Source organism: Diabrotica virgifera, chromosome 3, assembly GCF_917563875.1.
Source record: "Diabrotica virgifera virgifera chromosome 3, PGI_DIABVI_V3a".
In the NCBI taxonomy this organism is placed as follows: domain Eukaryota; kingdom Metazoa; phylum Arthropoda; class Insecta; order Coleoptera; family Chrysomelidae; genus Diabrotica; species Diabrotica virgifera.
In genome coordinates, this window is record NC_065445.1 from 55,171,812 (window position 1) to 55,191,834 (window position 20,023).

The following is a 20,023-nucleotide window of genomic DNA, read 5'->3' on the forward strand; positions in this document are numbered from 1 at the left end:
CTAACTGTCACTTTGTGTCACTAACTGTCAAGTTTGATCAAATTATTTGATGGTGGGACGCGGTCTTGAGAATAAACTATTAAATCACGCGTCTTTCGATTATAGAGCTACAAACCCCTTCGCAAGAAAACCATCCCATATTCCCGGCTTAAGAGAGAGTTGTACTTAAAATAATTTAAATTAATTATGTGGCGACTACATATCGTTTAATAATTTATGACCTCGCAAAATACCCACATAACAATTTCATGTTCTTATAGTAGATTCATAGAACATACTTTTCAGAAAAAGTATATACTTAGAATATGCGTAATTACCATTGCGAATGTGCAGAGCATATACTGAGTATATACTACATTACAGTACTTAAACGTTCTATGTATATACTTAGAATGTACTACCGCACTTCTTTTCAGTATATACCAAGAACATACTTTTTAGAAGATTCTAAGGAGATGCTATAAACCTTCTATTTATATACTTAGAATGTACTATCGCACATATTTTTAGTATATGAGAAGAATATTCCAAGGAAGTGCTATATACCTTCTAGTTACATACTTAGAATGTACTAGGGCACATATTTTTATTATATGGGAAGAATATTCCAAGGAAGTGCTATATACCTTCTATGTATATACTTAGAATGTACTATCGCACATATTTTTAGTATATGGGAAGAATATTCCAAGGATGTGCTATATTTCTCAGAAGTATGTTTTCAACATCACCCAATCTCATCCTAGGTTCTACTAATATATTATATTTACATATTCTAATTGCATATGAGAATGTATAGTTATTACATTCTACAATATTACGTAAAAAGTAAGTATAAAATATATAAACTTTAGTTAGTTATATAGGTACCTATGTATAATAAATATTATATGGGTAAGTAGCCTATATATAAAATATAAGTAATATATTTAGTTATTATGTGCACATCAAAATAAAAATGCTGCTTATATAATTATATAATAGCCAAATATATAATATAATATGTATGTAAATTACTAAAATTTATAGGTATCTATATACATTATACATACTTTTACTTACTAGGTATTTATGAAATATTGAAGTACCAATATGAATTTATTATTTTCAAGCTGCTTTTTATGTTCTTAAAATGTTTTAGTCCTTGTAGCTAGAAATACAGTCGCTTCGTCCTCACAGCGTAGACATAAATGCCTTAACTGTACTGGAAACTATTTTCATATTTTGCCTTTTTGTTACCTACCCCCTTCCCTTGTGCAGGTATAAAATATGCAATGCAAGGGTCAGAATAACAATGAATGGCCGTTTCCGGATTCCCGAAAATTATAGGTAAAAATATTTTTATGGTATAAACTCAAATCAAAATGGTGTATTCATTTCAATTGAAAACGAAACGAGAATTTCTCATTTTTCTTCAATAGAATTAAGTTTGAAACTTTTTTACCATACAATTAAAACGGTTTAAAAAAATGATGAATTAGATAGTTCAGTAGTACCTACCAAAATACCTAAATTTTATTAATTATTCTTAACGCGAAGTTGATAATCTATAGGCTAACATTATTCTTCTTCCTATAGGTACATACAGTATATTCTTTTTAAGATATTTTAAAAGTATATACAAGTATGTGTTAAGCATATACTTTTGCATATACTTACGCATATACTAAGAATATTCGATTAAGGTATATTCTAAGAATAAACTTTTACGAACATTCCGAGATACTATGTACACGAATGTGCTCAGTATATTCGGTGCAAGAATATTCTTCGAAGCACATGCAAAGAACATGAAATTTAGAATGTTTTTTATGGTACATGCTATGCTTGTACTACGCATATACTAAAAAGGATATACTTCGACGAATGTTGGCAGGATATGCTTAGAACATGATGCGAACATCATTGTTATGTGGGTATACGCATCTCAATTATTGAATTGCCATTTTCTTTCTATATAGTGCAGTCACTGAAGGTAAAAATCAACTATGACCTTCGATTTCGGTAAATCTCCATTCATTTTCACTAATTGACAATAGTAACTTGCGGTTTTAGCCTGGGGTATATGTCACCCCTTCTCGGGGGTGAAAATTACTTTATTAAAAATAACCCCACAAATCGAGAGAGGGACAAATTCTAAGCAAAATTTGTTACTTTTTGAGTTATTAAAGATCAAATATTTTAATTTTTGTGAAAGAAAATGCATGCTTTAAAGCGATTTTTCATAAATAACTCAAAAACTAAGTTTTTACAATTAAATTTTTGCAAAAAAGTTTTCATCAATAAAATTGAAGCTAATAAAAAATATAATAAATTGCTTACTTGAAAAACCCTTTAATGTTAATTTAAAGTAAGTTATTGGTAATTAAATTTTCAGCGACTGTTCAAATCTAAGGATTCAAGCTTAAATACCGGGAAAGAGATGCATTTTATAACACTTAGGTATTAAATACTTGTCAAAGTACTTAGAAATACCTATCAAAAATGAGCTCCAGAAAAAGTTGATAGCATCAAAATTTATACTTATAAAGTATACAGCTATAAAACTGTATTACATTTAATCTTTCAAATACTTTATTTTTTAGATCATATTTAAAATAATAACTCCAACAATACTCGATTGACGTAAAAAATGATAGATAACGAAATTTGGGTTTTTTTTATTAGCAAAAATTTTACTTGTCTTTTGATTTATGTGTGAATCAAAATAACGAAGATAGAAAAGTTTAAGCCTAAATTTTTGTTGTAATAAATGCAATTACAAGTATTATTATGATTATAAATAAGAATAATAATAATATTTATAATTGCATTTATTACAACGCAAGAGACCCTAAAGAGGTCACAAATTAAACCCCGGTGAACTAACCGGCTGTTAATCGAGACATAAAGTATCGGGCCTAAATGTAATACAGTTTTATAGCTCTTGAAATTACCTTTCAAATAGTTGGATGTGCCTGATATCATAAAAATTAACTGAGTGATTAAAAAGAATTCATTTTTTGTAAAAATTTTTTGGAGTACCTATACATTTTGATGCTATCAACTTTTTCTAAAGTTCATTTGGTAGGTATTTCTAAGTACTTTGACAAGTATTTAGTAAGTGTTATAAAATGCATCTTTCCCGTTATTTAAGCTTGAAACCTTAGATTTGAATAGTCGCAGAAAAAACTATACATCTAATTACCTATAACTTACTTTAAATTTACATTAAAGGGTTTTTGTCAGCAATTTATTACATTTTTTATTAGCTTCAATTTTAGTGATGAAAACCTTTTTGTAAAAACTTAGTTTTTAAGTTATTTATGAAAAATCGCTTTAAAGCATGTATTTTCTTTCACAAAAATTAAAATATTTGATCTTTAATAACTCAAAAAGTATTGATTTATTTTAATACCATTATATAACAAATTTTGCTGAGAATTTGTCCCTCTCTTGATTTGTGGGGTTATTTTTAATAAAGTAATTTTCACCCCCGAGAAGGGTTGACTTATACCCCCAGCTAAGTTGTTATTGTTAATTTTGTTTCTTGAGGTATCCTCTATCCGCTCACCAATTTTCGTGAAAATGAATGGCGATCTACCGAAATCGAAGGTCATAGTTGATTTTTACCTTCAGTGACTGCACTATACAAAGAAAATGGGAATTCAATAATTGAGATGCGTATATTTTCCGAGCTCATAAATTATTAAACGATATGTAGTCGCCAAATAATTAATTTAAATTATTTTAAGTACAACTCTCTCTTAAGCCGGGAATATGGGATGGTTTTCTTGCGAAGGGGTTGTAGCTCAATAATCGAAAGGCGCGTGATTTAAGAGTTTATTCTTAGAATATAAGCTATACTATTAACTTTTTTGTAAAAACTTAGTTTTTCAGTGATTTACGAAAAACCGCTTCAAAACATGCATTTTTTTTCACGAATAATTAAAATCTTTGATCTTTAATAACTTAAAAAGTATTGACTTATTTTAATAACTTTATATAATAAATTTTGCTTATAATTTGTTCTTTTATAGATTTGTGCAGTTATTTTTTATAAAATAATTTTCACTCCCGAGAAGGGGCGGTATCCACCCTCAGGGTAAAGGCGCAAGGTGGTACCATGTCACCTTAGTTTCTTGAGGTATCCTCTAACCACTGACCGATTTTCGTGAAAATCGATGAAGGTTCACCGAAATTGAAGGTAATCGTTAATTTTTACCTTCAGTGACTGCACTATACAAAATAAATTGCAATTTACTGATCTAGTCGCCAAATAATTAATTTAATGCATTTTAAAACTTCCTCTTATGCCTGGAAGATAGGGTGGTTTTCTTGCGAAGGGGTTGTAGCTCAATAATCGAAATGCACGTGATTTAATAGTTTATTCTTAGAGTATATAAGCTATAGGAATTATATCCTCAATACGATATATTTTAAGTTTTCTCAGCATTTTTCTCTTAAGTTAAATCAACTAAGGGTTGTTTGGGGGTGAAGGGGATGAGCTCAAAAATCGAAACTATATAATTTCAAGAGCTCATAAATAGCTCGTAATTCTGCCGCAAAAACCGATTCAATATTCCTATTTTTATAATAAAGTATTAAATTCCTGCTCAGTGGAACGAGCTCAAAATTTTTAGTTTGCGCAATATGAAAGCTCATAAATCAGGGCTATTTATTTTTTAATTTTTGCAAGTGGGGGGGGGGGCAGCTCAACACGGGTATTCTTATTGATTGAAAGTGAAAAAGAACGCGTATATTGAAAACGCTGTAAAACGTTTTGTAGTTTATCAATTTTATCGCTGTAAAGCAGATTTTTCTTTTTTAACCTTCGGATGACCAAGCAGGGGAAATTGTGACCCCAGCGTATGTTTTTCTTTAATAAATTCAAAAGTATTTTCAATTTTTAACTCATTATTTTTTTATTTGACGTTAGTATCATTCTAGATATCCTCATATTTTGAAATAAAAAAATTCCCTATATTTTACGAATAAAAAATATATTCTGAAGTTGATGTTTAGTAAAATACCGTCTATTATGTGTAATTCCAAGTAGTTTTACGCTAATGACGTCGACTTTGCAAAGTAACAAGACACTTACTCAACATACACATGACACTAATACTCATGTTGTGACTGGCTGAATGACAAAGTCCATGCCAAAAAAAACTTCATTTTTTTGTTAATTGTCATTTTTGACCTGGGGTCTTCCCCCCCCCTGTTCATCCGTGTAACAAAAAAAAAGGTTGGTCATCGGAAGGTTAAGTGTAAGATATAAGTTCACTTAAGATTTGATAACATTAGATGCATAAAATTTATTAATGAATACAGTAAAAATATACTTGAAATAATCAAAATTTTGTAAAGATACATTCTAAAAGTACAGAGTTCTGCGACTAACTTTTATTAATCTCAAAATATACAGAATCACATTGATTTAGCTGCCAGTTGTTTGAATTTGGATACAAAAGTGTGAAATGGTTCATTTTAGCTGAATATGGCGATTGTATAAGGAATAGGTTCCGAATAAACTAAAGTCACTTACAATGTGAAATTTCAAAAAATATGCGTTTAAAATAAAATTTTCGAATTTCTTTACTATGTTGGATGCGCTACTTTGTTTTTCAAAAAAATAATATTGGATTTGTAATCAGCGAGCTTAAATTATTAAATTTGGAAAAAATATTGCTTTATTACAGCCAGACAGGCGAAGACCCATCCAGAGTTATGCCAAAAGAAAAATATTTAAATCTACAAAAAAAAGTTATTTGAATATGGCTTCTAGAGAGCTTAGAGCTCAAATAAAATGCTAGTGTCCTAGAGTCTTCATAGAATAAAAGAGCACATTAAAATATTATGTTAAAGAGAATAATGCTGAACAATCCAACAAAACCTGAAAATACAAAAAATAAAAACACAAGACATGAATACAGTATGTGTATTTAAATAAAACAGCATGTTACATAAATAAATTTTTACAAATTGCAATATAATAAAATATCTTCTATAAATCAAACTGAACAACAAGTAATTGATCATTTAAAAGTGTTAAATGAATATTTAGTGTCAAGTTCAAGTAGATTCATGGTATTTTGCCAATAGGAATGCACATTATAAACCCTAAAAACTGAAACCAATGTTCATTTAGTTTCTAATTCAGTGTTAAAACTTGACATACTGTTCTGGTGTTTTGTACAACTTCCATCACATTTATGTGGACTGTTAGTTACCTTAAAATACTTTAATATCGGGCTTCTAGGTGCAACATATTTCCTTTTAAACAATACCTGCGGCTTTGTTTGTCTAGGTGTGGTAGCACCTTCAGTCTTTTCATACTCTTTTCTTAACATTTTCTCAATTCTAATCCTAGTTAACCAATCCTGGCATTTCTTCTTTGGAGGTGAATATGTCAAATGTGGAGCAACACCATCAGCTACATAATTCGGCAAGTTTATTGTTGGTGAGGAAATTTCAGGTTTCTTTCCTCTAGATGGAGTTATTTCTAATTTTGATAGTTTTATAGGAGGTTCATCATCACATTCAGATGTGCATTCATCCATAGTTGTAGTAGTAGGTTCATTTTCTTCTTTAGTATCTATGCGTTTAGGTATCTTCCTGGGAGGTTCATCATCATCTAAAGGCATTGATATTGCCTCAGTATCTAAGATAGTTGCTAAACAGTCATTCTTTTCACATAGTAATGGGTTGTTAATGTTAGCAAATAATCTTCTAGGTCCAAATTCAGTTTGAAATATTTTATTTGCACTTTCCAATTCAAACGAATTTTTCCTTTTTGACAAATTATAACTGCAGTTTTCACAGAACTTTGCTGAGGTAGCATTCTTACATTTTTGACATTCAGTAAACACTTTTTTTGGAGTGAAATCTACGTTCAAATTTGAACTTCGTTTTAATTTATATGTGTTATTAGATATTGGTAAAACTTCAGCACTTCCTCTACCAATTATATTCCAGTCATCAGGGGGTTCTGCTAACCCTACTGTCCATATTTTATGTGTCATGTCGTCAGAACAAGTTACAACAACCATATTTTGAGTGGTCCAAGCCACACATGTGACTTCAGCTGTGTGTCCTGTTAATTTGACTATGGGTTTCGACATTTTTGTGTTCCATATATACGCATTTTCATCACTACTGCCACTTATAAGATATTCTCCATTTTTTGATAGACATGATTTTACATAGAAACTACTATTTTCGTGTCCTGTATATTCTATTACAGGTTTATTACTATATGTTCCTACATTATAACAATATATAGTATTGTCTAAGCAGTTTGCATATAATTTAATTCCATCGTTATCTATAATAAGACTACTGTATCCATTTTTTGTGCTACTGCCAGGATATGGTATAAGAACTTTAGGAAGAGCTTCTTTCTTATGATTGCTGTAATGTTTTCTTAAATCCCAAATTTTAATTACACCATCTCCAGCTCCACATGAAATCAATGTATTATTTTCTTGAAAGACTAGACCAGTTACAGATTTTAGGCCTGGATTAGTAGGTGTATTAAACTTTTTTCTAGATTTACTAGGAGTAAAAACTTTAGCAACGTGAGAATTATTAATTATCCCATCTGCTTTACCTACAAAACTATTAGTGCTGGTTCTAGTATCCCACAAAATAATATTTCCATCTCTTCCACCAGTTGCAAAGACACTGGAATCATCTTTTCTAAATGCGATAGTTTTTACAGATCTTGAATGTCCACAGAAGACCCTCTCTTGTCTTATTTCGCCTTCGCCTATGTCATACATTTTTGAGGTGTGGTCTCCTGAGGCTGTGACTAGTTTCATTTTATCAAACATCCAGGCTAAATCGAAAATTGCATTGTTGTGAGCATAAGTTCCATACCTAAAATTCAAATTATAATATTAAAAACAAAGTAACAATACAGTGATTAAAATTCGGTAATTAACAATACAGTGATGAGCACGCTAATAACTGGCAAAATAACGCAAACAATGGAAACCATAATACATTGTGAAACAAAAAGGGATGAAACTAGTGGAGGTGGAAATTATCGTTATAAACGTATACCTCGTCCAATTTACTTACCGTTGCACGTCATCCGCGCCATAGCCTGTGACACGATACCAACACGAAATATTTAGGCGGTGAGTGTGTTCTTTTTTAGAATCAAAATGATTCTAAAGGGGAACACACCTACCGCCTAGATATTTCGTGTTGGTATCGTGTCACAGGCTATGGCGCGGATGACGTGCAACGGTAAGTAAATTGGACGAGGTATATAAATAATTAACATTACATTACATAGTTTCCCATCGTTATACGTCTGTGACAGGAGTATTTTATAAAATTCTACTGTCACAGTGACAGTTGCCATACTCCTCTGATACTAAAGGTGGGAAACTATGTAATGTAATGTTAATTTATAAATAGTTTCATTTATTTATCACATCACCAATTTATCACATGGAAAACCTCACAAAATGTAGTCTTGTTAGTTAAGACCAAAGACTTGCTTGTAAAATCTAAAAAATTTTGTTGCACATTAACTTACCTTGAATCATTTGAACTGTCATGGATCATTAATTTTCCGTCTTCATTGGCTAAGGCTAGTATATGCTCATTATTTGCATTAGGAGAAAATTTGCAAGTAAATATTGGTGTGTCTTTAAACAAATCATCCTGGCCTCTTGAAGGAAGTAATTGAGAATATGAGTTTTCTTTTGTACATCTTAATCTTTTTATAGGTGCATCACATTGTCTCCAGGATACTAAAAATGTAATAAGAGTCAGCAGTAATACAAGAAACAGTAAATGGCCAATTTATAAATGAGACCCTCAGAGCAACAGTGGCCTAAGCATAGGGTTACCATAATTTATTAAGGCCAAATCCGGACAGGGGTAGTCCAAGGGGTTGTAGAAAATGTAAAATGTGAATTTGACTGTGTTGCTATCTCTACATTGTACATATATGCGAAATGCATATGGTACAATTAAAAGTACAGCTGTTTCGCTACAATATGCACCCTAACATCGAAAATATCTGCCAGTTTAATATACATATATACCTATGTTTTAACATACTTTAGCTTTAGACCTAAGGTGCTGCGCAGAATGAACTTTCCCACCATTGGGCCTAGTATTTTCCATTTTTTTTTAGTAAAGAAAAATATCTGGACATGTCTTTCAAATCCGGACTTTCCGGACGTATGGTAACCCTACCTAAGCAACAACACAAATTGAGCATTTTTAAAATACAGTAAAACCTGCCATATCCGGATCAATGTGGTGACAGACTGATCCGGATATGAAAAAATCCGGATATCAAGACCACTACTTCTTTTACAGTCTCTGAAAGGTTTTCTCCTTCATACATTCCAGTAATCAACGCCGTCAATAACTTTCATCGATAGACACGTTTTATAGATTCTATAATACATTACTTCGCCATCTTTTAGTTCTTCTTTTAGTGCGTTGTCCAACAGCAGGACTGCCTTTCTCGGTAGATTTCGGTAGATCCAGACGGCGCAGAACCGTCCGGATATGGGGAGGTCCGGATATGACAGGTCCGGATATGGCAGGCTGTACTGTAATACCTCTATCAATAAAAGCAGCAACATTAAATCTTCGGATTAACAGGGGCCTACACAACCTATAGTCGGTTCGCTAAACTCATACACAACTTGCTAGTGATTTTAGTAAGTAATTTTGCCATTTTAGTAAAATTGGGAAAAAAATAATTACTAAATAGTTAATAATTACTAAATAGTAGTTTTGCCAATTTTAGCAAAATTGGCCAAAAACAAAAAAAATATCAACTAAAATCATTAGCCAGTTGTGTCTGAGTTTAGCAAACCGACTATACCTCTATATTTGGCTAAATGCTGCTACGTAATTTGTAGCACCATCCATAAACATACTGGAAATATGAATGCAAGAATTGCATTTATCTCAAAACTTCATTTTTAGGCTTAGGCCACTGTTGCTCTGATAGCCTCAAATAATATTAGATATGCAGATGATACAGTATTGATGGCAGAGTGTGTAGGGGCTCCAAAGGATGATGGATAATGTTGTAGACACATGTAACAAATACAGCCTAAAACCGTTGATTCAGTAATGAGTATTTGATGAGTTCGGTAGTCAATAAAATCACCTTACAAAATCTTGAAAATTTATCTAGTAAAACAGTGTTTTAAATTTAGATGAGTACAAAGGGGAAATTAACAAACAAAATCTACAACATCGATAAAGTGTTTTGACCATTTGCTGTTGTTTATAGTTGAAAAAGTGCAGTTTATTTCAATTCTTTAACAAAATTCCTCAGTGCTTTTATTCAAAGGGAACAAAAACACCTCATTAGTGTAGATAAGAGTATACCAGTTGTTTTAATCAGTGAAAGGAACATCATAAAACCAAAACTTGATTATTATAAGAAACACAAATAGTAAAGTTTTAAGCTAATTAAATCCAGTGGCGTCCAATAATCTCTTCTTCTAGTTTTTAAAGATGTCTGGTAAATGTTGCAATTGTTCTACCAAATGTATTTTTAAAGAACCTAAGAATAATGGGGAGGTTTTTGGTTATCCATGTGATTTTTGTAAAAAAGTTTTATGTAAAAGTTGCTCAGGTGTCAGTGCTACAGAGATTCGTTGCCTCATGTTATCATCACGCATTTTTCCTTACCTTTGTGGAGATTGTGTGTCGGTAATAAAGTCAGCAGTAAGTCTTGATAACAGGGTCAGAGCCCTGGAGGATGCCTTAAGTGAGGTCAAAATTGACAACAGCCAGAAAATCGAGGAGCTCGAGAAACAAGTTGGTGTGATAGCAGACGAAGTTAAGAGTATGAGAACTAGTTTTTCATCATGTCTTGATGATATTAAAAGGGATCTTTCCATTATTAAAAGTTCCACCACCTCATCGTCTACACAGGGTGGCTCCGGGAATACTGCACCAGTGGTACATAATAATGTGATGTTTGAAGTGTCTGAGAGGCAAAAGAGAGCATGTAACTTAATGATGTTTAATTTAATCCAAAACAATGAGGAAGACGACTTATCTAGAGCCAACGACATCCTCTTGGGTCTGTCAGACTCCCCAGTCAACATACTGAGCTCAGCCAGAATTGGGAAACGCAATAAAAATGGACATCAATCATTACGCCTAACCCTTGAGTCTCCTGAGATTGTTCGTTCAATCTTGAGGAACAAAAGAAGACTCGATAGAAGCTTAAAAGTGTTTATTGAGGCTGACTTAACTAACGAACAACGTGCAGAGGTTAATTCTCTGAAAACAGAACTTAAAGAAAGGCAGCGTAATGGTGAATCAAATCTCATTCTAAAATATGTAAACGGTATACCAAAATTGCTCACAAAAAACATAGAAAATCAACAGAATTAAAAGTTCAAGCCACTTCGTCAATACCTGTTTATTTTCAGAACGTCAGAGGTCTGCGAACAAAACTTAATCTACTCTATGAGAATATATCATACTCACAATATGACATTATAGTGCTAAATGAAACATGGTTGACTAGTGACATTAACAATTCTGAACTACAAATGTTCGACTATAACATCCACCGAAAGGATAGATCTTTATCAACAAGCATTTTTTCTCGTGGAGGTGGGGTGCTTATAGCTGTCCGTAAAACAATATCTAGCACAGTTTTGTTAGCAAGTAACAGTGTTGAACATTTGTTTGTTAAAATTGAAGTTGGAAGCAATAAGATCATCATTGCTACTGCTTATTTCCCACCACGAAGTGAACCACAGAAATATTGGGAGTTTACGGAGAATGTGGAGAAACTATCGGATGAAAATCCGGATCACAAGCTTTGTATCCTTGGGGACTTTAACCTTCCTTACTGTAACTGGTCCAAGGATGGAATGTCTTCAGTGGGTACCCCTTTGATAGGAGCTTCACCTCTTGAAGTTGAAACCATACAGATTCTCTCAGCTTCATGTTCATACCATAACCTTTATCAAGTCAACTCCATTAAAAATGCACACAACAATTTGCTGGATCTGATTTTTATGGACGATGGCGAAGCTAAGATATCAACAGCAGAGATAGTCCTACTTCCTTTGGATATTCATCATCCACCTATATCTTTTGAATTTAAGTGTGAATCATGTGTTAACAACCCTGGACTGACTGGTGATGCTTTTTATAGAGATTTCCATGAGATGAACGTCATAGATGTTACAAGTTTTCTTTCTCAATTTAATTGGGATAATTTGTTTAAAAATAAGTCTCTTGATGACATGATCAGTATTTTTTACGATATTATATACTTAACAATTGATCTTTATGTTCCTGTTAAAAAGTATTCAGCAAAGAAATTTCCGGTGTGGTTTTCTCCTGATCTCAAAGTTACAATTATTCAGAAAAAGAAAGTTCACAAAGAATATCTAAGAACTAAATCCCCCACTCTCTTTAATGAGTTTTCTGCATTAAGGGCTCAATGTAAACGCTTAAAACAACAATGTTATCGTGATTACATTGCATTAACTGAATCATCTTTCAGGGATAATATTAGAAATTTTTGGAAATTTGTTAGTAATAAAAATAGCAAACCTAATATACCATCAGTTGTACACTATAATAATATCACTGGTTCTAGTGGTACAGAAATTGTTAATTTGTTTGCTGAATACTTTTCAAAAACTTATAGTGATAGAGATTGTGATTTGCAGGATAATATTTTAGATTCTGGTGACATCAACTTATCACAATTTACTATATCTCAATTTGTCATTTCTATTTCGTCTATATATGAAAAACTTTCCATTTTGGATAGCAACAAGGGGCCAGGTCCAGATGGTCTTCCACCTTCTTTTCTTAAACACTTAAGCTTTTTACTTTCGAGACCTCTTTTTCACATTTTTAACCTGTCATTAAAGACCGGGATGTTCCCAGACTACTGGAAAACTAGCTTTATTACCCCAATACTAAAATCTGGAGATAAGTCTCAAGTGAACAATTATCGTCCGATTAGCATTCTGAGTTGTATTCCCAAAGTTTTTGAGTCTTGTTTGTGACTATTTGTCAGCAAGTTTAAAATGCTGTTTTATCGACCAGCAATTTGGATTTCTCTCTAGCCGCTCTACTGAACTTAATTTATTGTCATTTACCGACTTCCTTGTGGAATCTCTTGAAGGTGGCTTCCAGGTTCATGCTGTATACACAGACTTTACAAAGGCGTTTGACCGGGTTAATCACAAGATTTTAATCAATAAGTTGAGAGGTCTGGGTATCCAGGGTGAACTTTTAGAATGGTTGTTATCCTACCTATCTGAAAGAATACAAATAGTGCGTGTTCAGGGTTTTCAATTGTTTCACCTTGGACCCCTTCTATTCAATATCTATGTTAATGATATTGCCTCCTGTTTCCACTTTGCTTTTTTCCTAGTGTTTGCTGACGATTTAAAATTATATTTGAAAATCGAGAATGATGGTGACTGTCAAAAATTACAATCTGACTTGGATCGGTTGAGCTATTGGTGTGATAACAACGGAATGGAACTTAATGTTAAAAAGTGTCACTTAATGGTTTTTGGTCGAAATAGAACTCCTGCAAATCATATCTATACTATTAAGGATTGTCCTTTAGACTCTGTATCTCAGATAAAAGACCTAGGTGTTGTGCTCGATTCCAGCTTATCCTACATCCCCCATATCTCATCTATTGTCTCAAAATCACTTCAACTTAGATTTAACTGATTCAAAAAATTTAAAATATGATGAATTTTTTTATGATTTTGTAAAGGTAACTACGCTGAACTCAATAACTTCCTTGCATCCGTGGATTGGCAGAACTGTCTGGTTGAGGGTGTTGATAATTCTGTGGGTTTGTTCTATGATGTTCTGTTGACGGGGATAGCATTGTTTGTACCATTAAAATGATTCAGAACATCTACCTTCCCTAAATGGTTTTCCCACGAACTCAGGAATTTAACGCAGGAGAAAAAACGTGCCCACTCTATGTACATAAGAAGTCAGTCTGATGCAGAATATGTTAAGTTTTCTCGCCTTAGGGCTGAGTGTAAGCGTTTGTCTGATACATGCTTTAGTGGCTATATGGGTGGAGTAGACATTAGCTTAAAAAATAACCCTAAATCATTTTGGAAGTTCATTAATGACAAGCGATCTACTCATAGCTTACCGAGCTCTTTATTTTATTTAGACCAATCAGCATCTAACGGTCAAGATATAGCAAATTTATTTAAGAAGTTCTTTCAAACTGTTTACTTGCCTAATAATGGTCAGCTCCGGGTGCCCTGCTACCCTGAGGGTAGCAATGTAAGTACATGTATTAGACCTGCTGCGATATCCATAATTGAAATTTTTGACAGTATAAGTGATCTTCCCAATAAGCTGTCAGCTGGTCCTGATGGTGTGCCTAATTATCTTTTGAAAAAGTGTGTCTGTACTCTAGTCATACCTTTGCATTTACTGTTTAACAGGTCTTTAGCGACATCTATGTTTCCGGCTGCTTGGAAGGAGAGCTACGTTATACCTGTATATAAAAATGGGCAAAAGGATAACATTGAAAATTATCGCAGCATATGCATTCAGTCTGCAATACCCAAGCTTTTTGACCGCCTGGTGGCCAAGCAGCTTTCTTGGTTGTGTAACGGATTAATTTCCGATTCGTAGCATGGCTTTCGCATAAAAAGGTCTGCTGCGACGAACTTGGTCGAGTATCAGTCTGACTTATTGTGTCAAATGGAGGATCGTAAACAGATAGATGCCATATACACGGATTTTTCGAAAGCGTTTGATTGTGTTGATCACCAGATACTCTTGGAAAAGCTGGTGTCTGTGGGTTTTGATGTTAACTTTGTCGAGTGGATTAAGAACTCCTCATCGGGGCGTACTCAATGAGTGAAGATTGGTAGCTATTTATCTGACAGTATTACAGTAAGCTCCGGAGTTGCTCAGGGTGGCCATACTTCTCTGCTTCTTTTTATTATCTTTGTTAATGATATAAATAATTGCTTTTTGAATAGTAAATGCTTAATGCTAGCTGATGATCTGAAATTCTGGAGACCTGTGGATGGTTTGTTGGACCAGGCGTTGTTGCAGGAGGATCTTGATAGACTGCAGGAGTGGTGTGTTCGAAACAAACTTTTCTTGAATGCCAGGAAATGCTGTTTTATAAGCTTCTTTCGGAAAGTCAGTAGAATTGAATCAGGTTACATCATTAATAATCAGCCACTTGAATATGTATCTTCCGTTAGGGATTTGGGTGTTGTTTTGGATGAGAAGCTTTCTTTTGTGGAGCATATAAATGCTGTATCTGTGAAGGCATCTAAACTTTTGGGATTTGTTACAAGAAATTGCAAATTCTTCTCTATTGAATCTACTAGGCTTGTTTACTGTAGCTTAGTAAGGTCCCTCTTGGAGTTCAGTTCTGTGGTTTGGTCACCCTATTTCCAGACTCATATTGATACTATCGAGAGAATACAACATAGATTCTTGAGATCATGTGCTTACTATACACAAACTATCATTGTCAATCATGATTATTCTTTTCTTGAACAACAGTTGTCCCTACCTCCACTTAAGGTACGCCGTGACATAGCAGGTGCTGTTTTCATTTTTAGGATCATAAATGGACTTATAGATTCTCCCAATCTTTTAAGTCAGATTAATTTTAATGTTCCTTATCAAGCTCTCCGTTACCATAATATGTTTAAAATACCTTTCCATAGAACATTGTATGGCGTTCACAGCCCACTTGATAGGTATATGGGATTGTTAAATAATTACGAACTTGATTTATTTAATATAACTCTAAATCAATTAAAAAGATCTCTTGCTTTGTGATGTTATTTTTATACTCTTAAGTGTTATGTTTGTATGTTGTATATTTTTTGTAGTCAATATTTATGTTATATATTAATTTTCGTGACATATGAAATTTTTCAGTGTTTTTATACTTTTCTAATTCTCTATTTTTTAGATTAATTAAGTCATATTTAACACATTGAATTTATTATTACCTTTTGGAAATGTATTAATATTTAACTGTAATTTTTCTGTTAATGGGGTTATCCCGTATAATAAATAAATAAATAAATAAATAAAAATAAATAAACTTTTAGGGTTTATCAAACGTTGTGCAAAAGACTTTCTAAATATCCCATCCATAAAAGTATTTTATTGTTCACTTGTGAGACCTCACCTAGATTACTGTTCATGTGTTTGGTCTCCACACTATAACACCCATATTCTAGCTATTGAGAGAGTTCAGCACAAGTTCTTAAGATTTGTTGCATTTAAACAAAATCAGAGGGTTGATGAAATTAACTATTCTAATATAGAAAAGTCACTCAACCTAACCTCTCTCCAAATCCGACGCATGCATAAGGATCTCACAATGTTTTATAATATACTACACTCCAATAATTTTAGTTCTCAACTATTGGAGAAAATTAGCCTCCATGTTCCCAGTAGACAAACGAGGCTAAATCAACCTTTTTACATTAGACTGCATCGCACTAACTATGGACACAACTCCTTCATGTCCAGAACACCTAGATTTGCTAACCAATATTCGGAAGGTTTAGTTTAGATTGTTACAGTTTTCCAAATAAATTTAAAGCTCAGCTTAAAAACTGTGCGTGATAACTTGATATCCTTGTGTTTTGTACATTTTTTGTTAATGTTTGTTATTTATTTAATGTTCCTAGTTTGTATGATTAAAATTTTTAAATTTACTTTAGGTTAGGTTATAAATCTCCTGTGATTAATGTTTATACTGTATTTTAATTGGGTGATTGCCCGTTGATAAATAAAATAAATAAATAAAATAAAACTAAATTGTAAGAAGACAAAAATAATGACCATTAGTAAGAACACCAACATAAATGCCCAAATTAAAATAAGTGATACACAGTTAAGTAGAAAGAGTGGAGAAAATATGCTATTTGGGCTGCAATTCCTTCAAAATTTCCTCTTTGGTTTTCTCCAGAATTAAAAAAACTTGTTATTTCAAAAAAAACTGCTCATACTAGATTCAAACATACTCAGTTGGCTGCGGATTATACCTTATTTTCAGATCTCAGAACACAATGCAAAACATTAACAAATCAATGCTATAGATCTTATATCTCAAACATTGAGGAATCTATTCACTCAGATTCAAAACAATTTTGGAATCATGTTAACTCATTGAATAAAAGCCATGGAATTCCAAGTGTTATGCATTTTAATGACATGTCAGCAGAATCAAGTGAGGAAATAGCAAACTTGTTTGCGAGCCATTTCTCTAGTGCCCATCGCTCTGACAAAGTTAATTTAAGTAACTACGATTTTAAATTAAAAAATTCGGTTGACATTCCGTTTATTCAATTTTCACTTTCTGAAGTCTTTGAGTCTATAAATGGTCTCAAGGATAAACTCAGTTATGGCCCTGATAACATTCCAACATATTTTTTAAAAAGATGTGTCTACAGTTTATCTAAACCGTTACATTATTTAATTTATCTTTGAGACTACATACCTTCCCTAGTAAGTGGCGTGATAGTTATATAACTCCGGTATTTAAAAACGGTGACAGAGACAATATAAAAAATTATAGACCTGTTGTTATGTTATCTGATATCCCCAAACTTTTTGAATTAATTTTAAACAAATATTTTACTTGACACTGTAGGAATCTCTTGATTAATGAGCAACATGGATTTAGGCAGGGTAAATCTACGTCTACAAATCTTGTTTTATATCATGATTACATTGTCAGGGCTTTCGAAGATGGGTACCAAGTGGACTCCATTTATACTGATTTCTCGAAGGCCTTTGACCAGTGATCCATTCTTTACTCATCTTTAAATTAAGATGTATTGGTTTTGCTGAGTGGTTTCTTTCATGGTTGAGTAGTTATCTTGATGAAAGAGTTCAGTTTGTTTTTATAAAGGGTTCACTTGCGATTCCTATCTTGGTCAGTTCAGGGGTCCCACAAGGCTCACATGTGGGTCCTCTTCTCTTTAACTTGTTTATTAATGATATTTCTGAGGTAATAAAAGTTTGTCAGTTTTTGCTATTTGCTGATGACCTTAAGCTATATTTCAAAGTTTCAAATCTGTCTGATTGTCTAGGATCCAGGAAGACTTGACTTCTCTATACAATTGGTCTCTTTCCAATTGTCTCCAGTTAAATAAAGATAAGTGTTTTGTTATATCCTTTGCAAATTTAAAAATAATGTTGCGTTTGACTATCACATTAATACAAGTGTTCTATCAAGAGTGACTGAAATAAAAGATTTGGGGGTGTTATTTGACAGTTCCTTGTCATTTATCCCACACATTAACAATTTGTCAAATAAAGCATACCGTAATCTAGGTTTTATCACAAGAAACTCTCGAGATCTTTCCGTACCCACATATAGAATTTTATATCTTACTTTCGTCCGTAGCATCCTGTCTTATTCTTCTATAGTATGGTCACCATACTATTTTAACCATATTTGCACCCTTGAAAAAATTCAAAATAAGTTTCTCCGGAATTGTGCTTATAGATTAAACTTAAAGAACATGTCTTCAGTGGAATTAAGATCAAGGCTAAATGTCAGTTCCTTAGAAGACTACAGAACTAAATGTGATTTAATTTTTCTCTATAAACTACTACCATACCACCGAATGTTCTGATTTATTAAGTCTTATCAACTTTAGATGTAGCACTAGAATTCTTAGAGACATGCCAGTATTTTCTATAAAACACTATCACACCAACTATGGTAAATTCTCTCCAATTAACAGGATTCAGACACTGGGAAATGGCTTTAGTCAATCTTATGATCTGGTGGATACAAGATCTGTAAGATTTAAGCACTGCCTGACTGAGTATGTAAGGAATCGAAGATGAGTGACCTTTGCCTTGGAGTCTTCATTTCATTTGATTTTAATTATCAGAGATTTTCATTTTAATAATATTTTCAGGAAATTTAATTTACTTAAATTATAATCATTTGTTTAACAATATTTATTAATTATTTAATAGTTAGTTTAGTATTTGTGTTATGGTTAGGATACTTTATTTTTGGTATTTGTAAAAATGGGGACATCCCGTAATAAATAAATAAATATTAATGATACTTGGGATCATAGCTACAAAATAAAAACTTGTGTTGAAAAAGCCAGAAGATCTTTTAACAGACTTAGGAAGATTTTCTGCAACTTATCTTTAAGTATCAACATATGCATACGAATTTTTGGATGTTATGTCTTTAGTGTCCTCCTCTAAGGAGTCAAAAGCTGGAGCCTTACAGAAGATGCCATAAAACGATAAAATGCATTTAAAATGTCATGCTACGTCTCGTACATACACCACACAACTAACATAACTATTCTCCAGAGGCTAAGAAAATACAAAGAAATTATTAACCCTGTAAGGAACAGAAAATTGGCTTACTTCGGCCACAATATGCGTAATAATAAATACTGACTTCTACAGTTGATTCTACAAGGCAAGAGAGGACCAAGGCGTATATGTATAGTCTGGCTGACCAATCTTTGGAAGTGGACTGTTCTTATAACGTCAACTGATTTCAAGCTGCTGTGAATAGAATAAGATTGGTCAAAGTGGTCGCCAATATCTCTAAAAAGTAGGCACCTTTAGAAGAAGAATACCAGAAACATATCTAAAATAAATACCTAAGGGATGGATGATTGAAAAATAGATGTCAGTCATAGAGAGTCACTGGCAACATAGTGTTGCTTTGTGTATACAACAAATACTACAATTTATATCTTAAGTAACACATTAGGACATAGTACTTAAAAAATATGCATATATTAATGCAGGTGTTTTATTAGATTGATATTCAAAATATTTCATATCCATAAACTTTAGTTAGGTGGAGCAAATACTTACAAAATCCAGTTTGCTGATTGAAAAGGGCTTGCACATTGTTTATTGGCATATTTACACTTGACAAAAATTAACTTTTTTAATAATATTAATGAATTCTTAGCGGGAAAATATTTACAATGTTTACAAATGACGGTTTATCTTAACCTTGAATATCTTCTTCTTTTTC

General features: G+C 32.6%; 1 protein-coding gene across 1 annotated transcript; it reads right to left on the reverse strand.

Moving 5' to 3' along the window:
* Nucleotides 1-5,905: 5,905 nt before the first annotated feature.
* On the reverse strand, nt 5,906-20,023 carry LOC114326567 (protein lethal(2)denticleless). Its single transcript, XM_028274961.2, has 3 exons — nt 19,858-20,023; nt 8,531-8,747; nt 5,906-7,860 (listed from the first exon to the last, which is right to left on the reverse strand). The coding sequence occupies exons 1-3, from the start codon at nt 19,904-19,906 to the stop codon at nt 6,123-6,125; spliced, it is 2,004 nt and encodes a 667-aa protein (XP_028130762.1). The 5' UTR covers nt 19,907-20,023; the 3' UTR covers nt 5,906-6,122.